This window comes from Trachypithecus francoisi, unplaced genomic scaffold (assembly GCF_009764315.1).
Source record: "Trachypithecus francoisi isolate TF-2019V2 unplaced genomic scaffold, Tfra_2.0 Lachesis_group2, whole genome shotgun sequence".
In the NCBI taxonomy this organism is placed as follows: Eukaryota; Metazoa; Chordata; class Mammalia; order Primates; family Cercopithecidae; genus Trachypithecus; species Trachypithecus francoisi.
In genome coordinates this window covers 16,633,949-16,646,671 of record NW_022681465.1, presented here as the reverse complement: position 1 = coordinate 16,646,671, position 12,723 = coordinate 16,633,949, and the positions used below count along the sequence as shown (strand labels likewise).

The 12,723-nt window shown below is 43.9% G+C and overlaps 1 protein-coding gene across 2 annotated transcripts in view; it reads left to right on the top strand.

Moving 5' to 3' along the window:
* Positions 1 to 12,723, top strand: part of RETREG1 (reticulophagy regulator 1) — a 146,841-nt gene that overhangs the window by 42,541 nt on the left and 91,577 nt on the right. For both annotated transcript variants that reach the window (XM_033178829.1, XM_033178830.1), the window contains exons 2-3: positions 2,134 to 2,240; positions 8,365 to 8,395. In XM_033178829.1, the coding sequence (XP_033034720.1) occupies positions 2,134 to 2,240; positions 8,365 to 8,395 (138 nt within the window). The remainder of the gene's footprint in view (positions 1 to 2,133; positions 2,241 to 8,364; positions 8,396 to 12,723) is intronic.

The following is a 12,723-nucleotide window of genomic DNA, read 5'->3' as shown; positions in this document are numbered from 1 at the left end:
CCGGCTGAGGCAGGAGAACCACTTGAACCTGAGAGGAGAAGGTTGCAGTGAGCTGAGATTGTGCCACTGCACTCCAGGCTAGGCAGCAAGAGTGAAACTCTGTCTCAAAATAATAACCACCCCAAAAAACAAAACAAAAAAAAACCACCAAAAACCCTTCCCTGCTTTGGAGCGAATCCATTCTCCCTGTCCCTGTGCCCCTCCTTGTTCTCTGCACATTTCTGTGGCAGCACCTAAGCCTTGCCTGCCTTGGACTTTGTCACCTTGGCCTGTGTTTGTCTGATGAGAAAGCAAGTTTGCAGAAGGTGGTATTTGTGTGTTCTTCTCTTTATAGCCTTGCAAACAGTCTTAAACATTCATTAAATTAATTTTTCTATGAGTTCTGATTCTATCAAAGTTAATATTCATTGTCAGCTTGGCCAATTAACTTGTATAAACAGACCTCTAATCTCATGTGAAGGCTCAACACTCCTCATGACTTCTTTGCCATTCACTTCTTTATAAACACACTAAAAAAAAAGCATTGCAGGATTTGTGTGCTGCTCATGGTCAATAATTTTTAGTTTGTTTCCCTCCAGAGAGGAGGTAGACAGGTAGCAAAAGGGGAGCATGATCTTAAAGAGTTAGCAAACTGGATCTTTAGTAACTGCTATATATATACACACACACATACACATATACACACATATATACATATACATATATACACATATATATACACACACACACACATATATATATATTTTTTTGAGATGGAGTCTTGCTCTGTCACTAGGCTGGAGTGCAGTGGTGCAATCTTGGCTCCCTGCAACCTCTGCCTCCCTGCAACCTCTGCCTCCCAGGTTCAAGCGATTTTCCTGCCTCGGCCTCCAAGTACCTGGGACTACAGACACACGCCACCATACCTGGCTAATTTTTGTATTTTTAGTAGAGATGGGGTTTCACCATGTTGGCCAGGATGGTCTTGATCTCTTGACCTTGTGATCCGCCTGCCTCGGCCTCCCAAAAGGCTGGGATTACAAACGTGAGCCACTGTGCCCGGTCCATAACTGCTGTTTTTAAGAGACGAGGGTGGGAGTAGTTAGAGAAGTGAACAGGGCATAAATGAAAACATAAGACAGGATGGTGAGTAAAGGGCCTCTGTAGTGCAGCCCCTCGGTGTCTATTAGAGAGCCCTGCAGCTTGGCTCTGCAGCCCATCCTAACTCTGTTTCAGGTCAATTCCGTTCTCCATCGGCTATTGGAGAAGCCCAGCACTGGGAGCAGTATTTTGGTCCATACCCCACATAGCAAATCCTCTGCTCAAAATTAGAGGGTAGAGCAGAAAACTTGGCACAAAAGAGTGCAGGCTCAGGCACTTTCATTTTCCTGACTTTGATGCCTATTAAATAACCTTTTTTTTTTTTGAGACAGCGTCTCGCTCTGTCGCCCAGGCTGGAGTGCAGTGGCGTGATCTTGGCTCATTGCAAGCTGCACCTCCCGGGTTTATGCCATTGTCCTGCCTCAACCTCCCGAGTAGTTGGAACTACAGGTGCCTGCCACTGCTCCCGGCTAATTTTTTGCATTCTTAGTAGAGACAGGGTTTCACCGTGGTCTCGATCTCGTGACCTCATGATCCACCTGCCTCAGCCTCTGAAAGTGCTGGGATTACAGGTGTGAGCCACTGCACCTGGCCCGATGCCTATTAAATAGCTTTCATGCAGTCACACTGCATTGGGGTGATTTCGAAAAGTGAAATCATGCCGGATGCAGTGGCTCATGCCTGTAATCCCAGCACTGTGGGAGGCCGAGGTGGGTGGATCGCTTGAGGCCAGGAGTTCGTGATGAGCCTGGCCAACATGACGAAACCCTGTCTCTACTAAAAATACAAAAATTAGCCTGCTATGGTGGCACACACCTGTAATCCCAGCTATTTGAGAAGCTGAGGCAGGAGAATCACTTGAACCAGGGAGGCTGAGGTTGCAGTGAGCCGAGATCGTACCACTGCACTCTAGGCTGGGCAGCAGAGTGAGACTGTCTTAAAAAAAAATTCATTATTGAATGCATTTTTTGTTTCTGTGGCAGGAAGTAAACCCAATTTAAAAAGGTTAAAAATCCTCCAATTGAAATACTGATTTGTGTTTCGCTGTTGCAGGTTCCTTGCATTGACTCCATGGCGAGTGTATCACCTGATTTCCGTCATGATACTGGGGCGTGTTATTATGCAAATAATAAAGGATATGGTTTTGTCTAGAACAAGAGGTAAGAAAACTCAGTTTTTATTTATATGGTATTTAATTTCCTAGAGCCTGCATTTCTGATCTTTGTGTAGGCATATTAACCAATTAGTCCTTTGAACAGGAGCAAATATAAGCATTGACTTAGCTGTTTTCAATATGATAATTTATTGAGATGATGTTGTCTTTATAGCTACTGCTTCTGGGCGAAAGGTTTGTGTGTGCTGGTTTTTCTTTTGGCCTTAAGAGCTATTTTAAATACCACTTTGGTATTTAAGTAGGCTGCAGTGAGGATAACAGTTAAATATTTATTACATCTCACATGACGAAACTGGGCCACTGGAAAATGGACTAGTTTATGTAAAAATTTTCTATCCCTCAGTGAAGAAAAACAACGAATTCAAGGTTTAAAAGCAAGTGATGGTTAAATACATGTAAAAAAATGAGTTGATAATGAAAAATAAATTAATTTTAACTTTAAGTTTAAAAACAAGAGCTTGGTTTTAAAAAAAATGTGCCTGAGGTGCTTTTTGAGTAATTTAACTGCATTACAAATCTGACTCTAAACTTTTACATACTTGGAGGAGCCTCTTGTACTCATGTTTGAGCTAGTTTTTGTAAACTTGGAAAAAGCCCTCCTGGGAATAATTAAGCCCCATAAACCTAAATGTAATAAGATAGATTTTATCAGAAATAGCCCTGAGAAGGTTACAAAGAGACATTTAATTTCACTAAATGCACCCCAAATGGAGGGATGCTTTTGGTGGAGGTCCGTGTGGACTGATGTGCGTCAGAACTGCTTGGATTATAGTCCTGGCAGGGATATTGAGGCCTGCCCCATGGGAGGCACCCATCTCCTCCCTGATGGCAACTAGAAGCCAGGGATGTCAGCTGGTATGGATTTACTGTCATGGTGTTCCGAGGATTTGCTTTAAATCCAGTTATGTTTTAAGTCTTTACCGTTTTTAAACTAAATCATAATGTAAACCATCTTTACATTGTTTTACATTCGTATGTTTCCAGATTTGAAGATATTTCCTTCCCAGGATTCTGGGAAGGCAAACAAATATGGTTTTGTGCCCTTAGTGCTTTCCGTGAATCTGTGGATTTCAGTTGTATTCTTCAACACGCTCTTCCTTCTCTCCCTTTTTTCCCTCTCTCTCCATCTTCACCTTCCTTTTTTCTGTTACAGGGAATAGACACCTAATGCCCCACTTTCAGCCCAAGCAGGCACTTGTTGTGATGCTTGTTCACCACACATGTATCAAGGCTGCCTTGAGGTGGGGCATCTCCACGCATTAGGGTTTCATGCCACAGTTGGTCTGTGGATCAGTCCTTGATGATTCTTATTCGTCTGCCTTGACTAATATCTGATAGAGGAGAGCCTGTTTTCCTGAATAGACTGTAATATTTTCACCCTCTAGGAACTCCCTCAGGGAAATCTCAGAAGATAAAGCCACTCATAAATTTTATCTGCAACCATTTTAGCTTGAGGATAAGCTAAACGTGGACCCAGGAAGCAGACTGAGCATCTGAATGTTTTCAGTGTGCTTCAAATTTGGCCCTACTCTGGGCACAAATTATAAGGAATATAGACATGTGTGGAAGGCCAAAGATAAAGCTGAAAGACTTTACAATGGTCCTTTTCTCACTCCTGGCCCCTCACGCACAGATTGTTTCCACTGTCGACTCATGGGCTTGATATTCATGTGGATGTGGAAATTTCATGCTCACAAATTGCAGGAAACCTTTACGTTGCAAGGATTCAGTCCTTTAGAAAAATTAAGGTGGTAGAGTAGAAAGAACACCAGCCTAAAGAGCCTCATTTTTTAGCTAGTTCATTCCATTTCCTACCTGTGGAGAAGCCCACGATAGACTGCATTTGTTTCTGTGGCTGTTTTAATAAATTACCACAAACTTGGTGTCTCAAAACAACAGAAACGTCTTCTCTTAAAGTTCTAAAGGACAGTAGTCCAAAGTCAGTGTCACTGGGCCCAAATCAAAGCATTGGCAGGGCTGCACTCCCTCTGGAGTCTCTAAGGAAGGATCCGTTCCTTGCCTCTTGCAGCTCCTGGGGGTTGCGGGCATTCCATGGCTTGCAGCCGCATCACTGCAATCTCTGCTTTCATGCTCACCTGGCCTTCTCTTCTGTCTGTGTCAAACCTCTCCATCTTCCTCTTGTAAGTACACTTGTGATTGCATTTGGGGCCTACCTAGATAATCCAGTATGATTTTCTCATCTCACATTTGTTAACCTAATCGCATCAGCAGAGACCCTTTTTCCACATGAAGTGACAATCACAAATTCCAGGGGTTGCGACTTGATGTCTTTGTGAGCTACGAGTCAGCCTCCTATACCATCTGAACCTCTCTGTCCTGTAAAATGGCAGAAACCCTCCTCATACCACAGGGCTTTATAAGAGGTCAATAAGAGCGTCAAATAAAAGGGCGTTCGGCACAGTAGCCGTCTACTTCACCCAGCTGACATGTCATCAGGGCCACGTGGGGTTTGTGCATTCCTGGATCAGTCCATGTTGAGCCCCTTTCTGTGCTGAGGCCCCCGTCCTGGGTGCTGGGCTCTGTCCCGGCAGAGCCTTCCCGCAATCCTATAGATCAGGCCTTTGCCCAAGGACAGGCTTTCAGTCTTCACCGGATGACATTGCTCTGAGTGTAGCATTTCTACTGCATGAAAATTAAAAAAAAAAAAAAGAAAAAGAAATGGGAACGATTACTCTGTCTTCCTAGAGCTCTGTTGTCTGTGCTGAAGAAACCCTGGTGCCAGCTTCAGCCTCCTTCAGTAGAGTCTCTTAGGACAAAGGCCCATTGGGGAGCCCTGTGAATAGTTGGCAGCAACCCCAGCCCGCAGGCCTTCTAGCACAGAGCGCTGCTGCGATGAATCAGCCTCTGCACGGCACGGTTTGGCTTCACGTTAGATCCAGATGCAGTTACGGTAACCCCATGGCTTCAATCAGAACTGCCAGCTGCGCTTGTTAGGTGCCCCGGCTTACAGCAACCACAATGGCAATGAAAGAACGACCAAGTCAGCAGTCCCCTCTCCTTCCCTCTCTTCCAGCCTCTCTGCTTCCCACATTTTCTCGCTAAAAATATGAAACTTTTATTGTTGAGAGTTTGAGTTTAATTGTACCCTTCCCCCAGTTATTATTTTCGTTTTATTCTCTCAGAAAATTTTTAAGTGTGCGGTATTGTTACCTGTGCGTGTTGTACAGCAGATCCCTAGAGCATTTTCATCTTTGATGACTGCAACTCTGTTCCCATTGAACAGCCAAGTCCCCCTTTCCCCTGTTCCCCCTTCATCCAGCACCTGGCAACTACCATTCTACTTTCTGCTTCTATGACTTTGACAACTCCCAGTTGCAATCTTTGATACCATCTTATGTGCTTAGTATGAAACAGATGGATGAGGCCAGGCGCGGTGGCTCATGCCTGTAATGTGGGAGGCCGAGGCGGGCTGATCACTTGAGGTCAGGAGTTTGAGACCGGCCTGGCCAATGTGGTGAAACCCTGTGTCTACTAAAAATACAAAAAATTAGCCGGGCGTGGTGGTGGGCACCTGTAATCCCAGCTACTCGGGAGGCTGAGGCAGGAGAATCACTTGAACCTGGGAGGCAGAGGTTGTAGAGCTGAGATCACGCCACTGCACTCCAGCCTCAGTGACAGAGTGAGACTCTGTCTCAAAAAAAAAAAAGGCAGTGATACCATCTTGTGAATGAATCTCTGTGAAACCTATGGGAGCCCAGGTCTGTTTTGTATTGCCTGTGAACATCCTCTCGCTGGGATGAATTTCTCTCTCATTGTTATATACATTGAGTGTGTGCTTCCCTGCATTAATGCCTTTGTCTGAACTCTGGGGAACTCTTCTGTGGCCTGAAAAACTCCTCCTGCATTCTGAAACTTTTCTATGACTAGCTGTCTTCTCTCTCATTGAGATAGAACCAGTCATTTCTGCCCCCAGCTTTCTTTTCTGTTTATTTATTTAATTATTTTTTTTAGAATTGGGGTCTCACTCTGTTGCCCAGACTGGAGTGCGGTGGTGTGATCATAGCTCACTGCAGCCTTGAGCTCCTGGGTCAAATGATCCTCCCACCTCAGACTCCTGAGTAGCTGGGACTACAGGTGCATGCCGCCACACTTGGCTAATTTTCTTTTTTAATTTTTTGTAGAGATGGGGTCTTGCTGTGTTACCCAGGCTGGTTTTTAAACTCCTGGCCTCAAGTGATCCTCCAGCTTTGACCTCCCAAAGCACTAGGATTACAGGTGTGAGCCAGTGTGCCTGGCCCCCAGCTCTCTTGAAGATCTTCTCTAGCTACTGCCCTGTGCTGTGGGAGGAGGGCTCAGTGGGTGGCCCTGTGGCTCCCCACAGCTACCTGTGGAGCATCTGCAACTGCTGCTGCTTTATGCTTTCCTTCCTGTGAAATCTACACTGTCCACTGATGGCTGGCCTCAGCACCCTGGTTGCCATCAACTGTGGTCTCAGTAGGAATTGTAGCCCATGAACTATAGTCCTTCGTGCACTCCCCATTCTCGGTCATTCCAACTTGTACTCTGATAGCTTGTCAGATGGCCTGGATTTGGTTGCCTATCAGGTAGCTTCATCTTTGACCTTGGCCTTTGGAAGTACAGTATCTCCAAGACCTACAGAGTCTGCGAGTTAGTTCTCGGTGCACCCTCTCTCCACTCCTCCCTGGCCTTTTGTGCCTGTTGAACCAGCTCTTTGACTCTTGGATGGACTGTTTCCCTGCTAAGTCTCTTGCCACTTGTACTGTTCTTCAGCCCTGCCCTTAGACTCTCTTCCTCCCTCTACTCAGCTCCCACCTGGTTCGTGCTCAGTGATTACAGAGATGCTGTCCTTACCATTCTAAAGGTCCTTGTTTCCTTATCATTTCTTTACTTTTTAATAATAAAACAAACAAGCAAATGCCCATCCCATACCATCATCTATACTTTCTCCACTCTTGGCTGCAGGATTGTTAGAGATTTGTCAAATGACAAGCTGAGCTGATGTTTTCCAACTTTCCAACTTTAGTTGAAACCTTACTATTGCTCACAGTCCCCTCCATTCTTTTGAGTTCTCCGTTTGTTTTTGTATGCCACCTTCCTCTAACACGTTTGAAGAAGCTTATTTGGAACTTAAGTACAAAACTTCAAAAGAGGTCTAGAAGAGGAGCAAAAGTCTAACATGGTAACCATTGATTATCAACAGATTTATCCTCATGCTTACTGGCAGCCAAGGCGATCAGTTGCACAATTCTAATTATCTGAAAAAAACGAAGCAAGCAATTTTGAGAAACTTACTTCCGGAAGTAAAGATTAGGAAGGATTTGTCCCATAGATCTTGATAGGGGATAGTGAAAAACATAAGGGACAACACATTTGGCTTTTTGTTAGATGGAAAATGCAGAAGCTTCCTCATGATCATTTCTTACATTGAGCTGCATTAAAGCTGGTAGCTGGGAGTGTAATATCAAGATGTAGTCAAATAAAGACATTCATTGGAAAATTAAGAAACCAAGTTAGATCTAGGTGTGCATATGTATATATGTGTGTGTGTGTGTGTGTGTGTGTATTATGTTGATTTCATTTGCACCTAGATAAAAGTCAAAACGTCTAACGAATGAATAGATAAAAATCTCCTTTTTGTCAAATAACAGTTATCTTATTTCCCTTCGTCAGCACCGTGTCAAGACTTGCCTTAAATACCACTTCTATTATTGGCACTTTTTGAGCAGCTGCATTTTCTCTCTTCCATGAACTCACATGGTGTGTGCCTCCCTCTTGTGTAGTTAGTTCCTATACCACCTATCTTGGTTCATATTTACTTGGATGTATATTTTGTCTGCCCCAGGGGACAATGAAGTCCCCAAGGCAGGGTCCATGTATTATAGAGTGTCCTGTCTCCCACGGTAACCACCCAAGTGTTTTACATGTAGTAGGATCTCAATAAATATATGTGGACAATTGCCTCAATTAGTCATGGTGCCAGCAGTATACACTGTATGACATGATGGTGTCCTGAGTGTTAAAGATCTGAGCATTCCACTTTAAATAGCTTGGACTGGTTCTGAGTTGAGAAATATTTCAGGAGAAAAATGCCTCCGTTAAGTTTCACATTTTGCTTCTCCCTGTTGCAGGTGCACAGTTGTGGAGAAGCCTCAGTGAAAGGTAGGGAACTTTCTTTCCATCTTGTGCTTAATGGAGGGAGGATGAGGGAGGGGACTGTGCCACCAAGATGTAGCTCTGAAATAGAATTTTAGTGACAGGAATCTCAATCCAAGAGTAATTTACCAGAGTGGGAAAATGAAGAAAAATACCATCAAACAGAGGCCAAGGATAAAGTTGGGACTCATTCTAGGAAGAGATGTGTATCTTGCTGTGGTACTGGGCAACATGAATTTGTGAGAATCATAATGTGTGAGGATTTGGAAGGGAGGGGCGGGAGGCATTTTCTTTTGGGATTTCCTTTCAGACTCATTTTTGGGATGTGAACAAAACTGCTGTATTGGGAGAACAGGGCTGCATGCACTCAGTTGGAGAAGGCTGCTGGAATGTTCCCGAGGGTTAGCCATGCTATCAGTTCAGAGGACTGTGGGGTGGGGGAGACATAGAGATGGAGTGAGAGGCTGTGTAGTGTTAAGGTGCAGGAGATGCTGACTGCCACTGGGCTCCTTGCCCAGCCAGAGGCAAACCTCAGCTCTCTTTTTATCGAAGGTCCGCCATTCATCCATCCTATGGTAAAGGGGCTGTTTCCAAATGGACAAGGAAAGGGCTGGGGTAAATTGAGGGGACCACAGTGCACTCCACCAACTGGGTGTATGAGAAGCGGAAAAATGAGGGGAGTATGGGAATTAATATTGCAGTAAAATGAATTTTTGTAGGAATTGATTATTTAAATTTCGGCCTTAAAATATAGTTGTATTACTTAAAGGGGATGGCTGAGGAGCCTGACTTGTATCTAAGTGGACATCATGAAATGAATTGTGCAAAAGGAGGACAAAATAATGCCACGAAAAATCTTACTAAAAATCACCCTGTATTTTATATAATGCACCTTTAGAAGCTGTGCTTATGGAAATAAGGCTTATTTCAGCTGGAAAAGTTAATTTCATGATCAGTTTACAACTGCTTGCTTGTTCCATCATTTCAAATCCCAGATTTTCATGGGCAGAATGCAGACTTGCCAAGAGACTCAGGAGAGAGGAGTGACACTGGATATAAGAAGAGAAACGTGATCCCTGGTGCTTCTTGTGGAGGTGGGGGGCGGCTTGGGAGGGATGGGCTGGCCCCAGGGAGGAGCTGGCACAGTCTCTGATAGGCATTTATCTTGCCCTGTGCTCTGATCTGTGTGCTGTGCACAGGCAGGTTAAGGTTCTCTTTCTATTTTATAGAAACTTGCTTGTGGTAGTGTCAAGATAAAGAGAACTCTAAATTACTCTTTTGAGATAGGGAAACAGTCATGTGTTTGGAATGGATTAAAATGTGTTTTGGGTTTTGCTGTCTATCTGCTTCCATGCTCCACATGCTTTTTCTACATTGCCATCTTTTAGGGAAATCATTTAAATCAAAAACTGTAAGAGAACATCTCAGCTGGAAATAGGATCTGAGTTATGCAGTGGAATGTTGGAAATCAGTAAAAGACATCTATGAAGACAAGGAATTTCATATATAGTTTGTCCAGTATGAGGTTTTAGAATTATTTTAAATTGCAGTTATGCGCTGGCAATAATTTTCTTTACTGATAGAGTTTTATCAGTAGTAAAGAGGAGGATAAAGAAGAGAATGAAAAGCAAACCGAGAATTTAAAATCTGATTCCTAAGCAGAAAATGCATTTCTGACCCAGTAGATGTATAAATACAGTTGTATAAATAGAGCAGACAAGAAATACTGCTTAAGTTTTAGATTTCTTTTAAAAATGAATAACAAAACGTTTGTATTCATGTAATAAAATAGTTTGTGTAATTGGAAACAGAAATTTAAGGTATGTTGTCAATGGATATGATGACATAATTTCTACAGTCATGATAAAATATGTACAGTGACTCATTTAGGAAAGTTTCCTGTTTTCTGAAATTTGGGAGGCCAAGGTGGGCAGATCTTTTGAGTCCAGGAGTTTGAGACCAGCCTGGGCAATGTAGGGAGACCCTAACTCTACAAAAAAGATACAAAAATTAGCTGGGGATGGTGGCACATGCATGTAATTTGAGCTAGTTGGGAGGCTGAGGTGGGAGAATCACTTGAACCCAGGAGGCAGAGGTTGCAGTGAGCGGAGATCATACTGCTGCACTCCAGTTGGGCAACAGAGCGAGACCTTGTCTTAAAAAATAACATAAAATAAATTAAAGACATTTACTTTGTTCCTACAGAAGTGTGTAGGCTCTGAGGAGTGATTCCTGCTAACTAAAGCTCTAAGACAAAGATTTGTAAGTATGAGTGAGAGGTAGGATCTAACTCTGTTAAGGAATTAAACTGTTCAGTGGGTTTGAATCTTGCATTAGTTGGTTCTCTCACACAGGCGTTATTTTTAAAAACAGTTTTAGATTTACAGAAAATTGAGAAGACAGTACAGACTTTCCATACACGCCCCTACCCCTGGAAACAGTTCCAACCCCCGCCCCCCGCAAATTAATAGCATCCTACGTTGGTGTGGTATGTTTGTTACAATTGATGAAGCAATAGTAATTTATTCTTATTAACTAAAGTCCATGCTTCATTCTGATTTCCTTAGTTCTTACCTAATGTCACTTTTGTGTTCCAGGATCCCATCTAGGATCCCACATTGCATTTATTTGTCATGTCCCTTGAAGCTTCTCTTAGCTGTTCCAGTTTTCAAGACTTCCCTTGTTTTGGTTGATATGGGCAGTTTTGAGGAGTACTAGTCATTGAAGTCCCCTCTTGAAATTTGTCTGATGTTTTTCTTATGATTAGATTGGGAGTATGTGTTTTTGGGAGAAAAATCTCAGAGGTAAAATGTCATTATCATCCTATCAAGGGTACAGGCCATCAACATGTGTTATGGCTGAAGTAGTGTTTGTCCGGTGTCTCTAAGTTGGTTCTCTTAAGCAGGGGAATCTATTGGGGAAACTGAATTAAGATCTGAAGGCTGTTGATGAGAATAGAGCCAGGGATTTGGATGTTTGCTGAAGATGACACCCTTAAGGCACACGGGCCCTAGGCATATGCCCACCTCAGGGCTGGTAGTTTGGAGCCCGTGTCCTAGTCCTGCCTGCCACAGATATGCTGGGCTGCCTTGGGTAAGTGTCTTAAGCTTTCTTTCTTTCTTTTTTTTTTGAGACAGAGTTTTGCTGTTGCTACCCAGGCTGGAGTGCAGTGGCACGATCTCAGCTCACTGCAACCTCCGCCTCCCAGGTTCAAGCCATTCTCCTGCCTCAGCCTCCCAAGTAGCTGGGATTAAAGGCACCCGCCACCACGCCTGGCTAATTTTGTGTTTTTAGTAGAGATGGGGTTTCTCCATGTTGGCCAGGCTGGTCTCGAACTCCTGACCTCAGGTGATCCACCCGCCTTGGCCTCTCAAACTGCTGGGATTACAGGCGTGGGCCACTGTGCCCAGCAGTGTCTTAAGCTTTTTTTTTTTTTTTTTTTTTTTTTTGAGACGGAGTCTCCCTCTGTCGCCCAGGCTGGAGTGCAGTGGCCGGATCTCAGCCCACTGCAAGCTCCGCCTCCCGGGTTTACGCCATTCTCCTGCCTCAGCCTTCCGAGTAGCTGGGACTACAGGCGCCCGCCACCTCGCCCGGCTAGATTTTTGTATTTTTTTTTTTAGTAGAGACAGGGTTTCACCGTGTTAGCCAGGATGGTCTCGATCTCCTGACCTCGTGATCCGCCCGTCTCGGCCTCCCAAAGTGCTGGGGTTACAGGCTTGAGCCACCGCGCCCGGTGGAGTGTCTTAAGCTTTTTATGCCTGGATTGCCTCATTTGTCAGGTGAGGAAATCGAGGCTTTCTCTCTAATTGTGGTTGGGGGAAGATTAGACAAGCTGAGCCAGTGTAATTTCAATGGGTTTGAAAAAGCGCTCTGTGCTCTTTGACTCAAGGTTCTTTCAGATTTACTGAGACTCAGTTTGACTGGTCAAGGTGTTTTCTCCCCTTTTTTCCTGCACCCACAACGCTTCTGAATGCATCTAAAATTTGCATGTGAGAATTTCTGCTGTGCTTTCTCTTAATACAGAAGCTGTTTGAGTATTTGGTGATGACTTTGAAAAATATTAGCACAGCAGAACCGAAGGACATACTTTGCTAACTGTTAGGTTTGGTCAGAGAGCCAGTAGCTCCCTATTCTAGGGCTTTTGTTAGACTTAGACTATTTCTCTCCTTTGGGGAAGTGCTCATGTGCCCCAGAGAAGGCAGGCTAATGGAAATAGCATTTATAGGAAGGGTCTTATTCATTCTAGAATTGGCTAGGTGTATACCCAGGTACAACTAACTTTCATCCTGGTCCCAACCCTACAGCTCGTGGTCCTGCCAACTTCACTTCTCTTC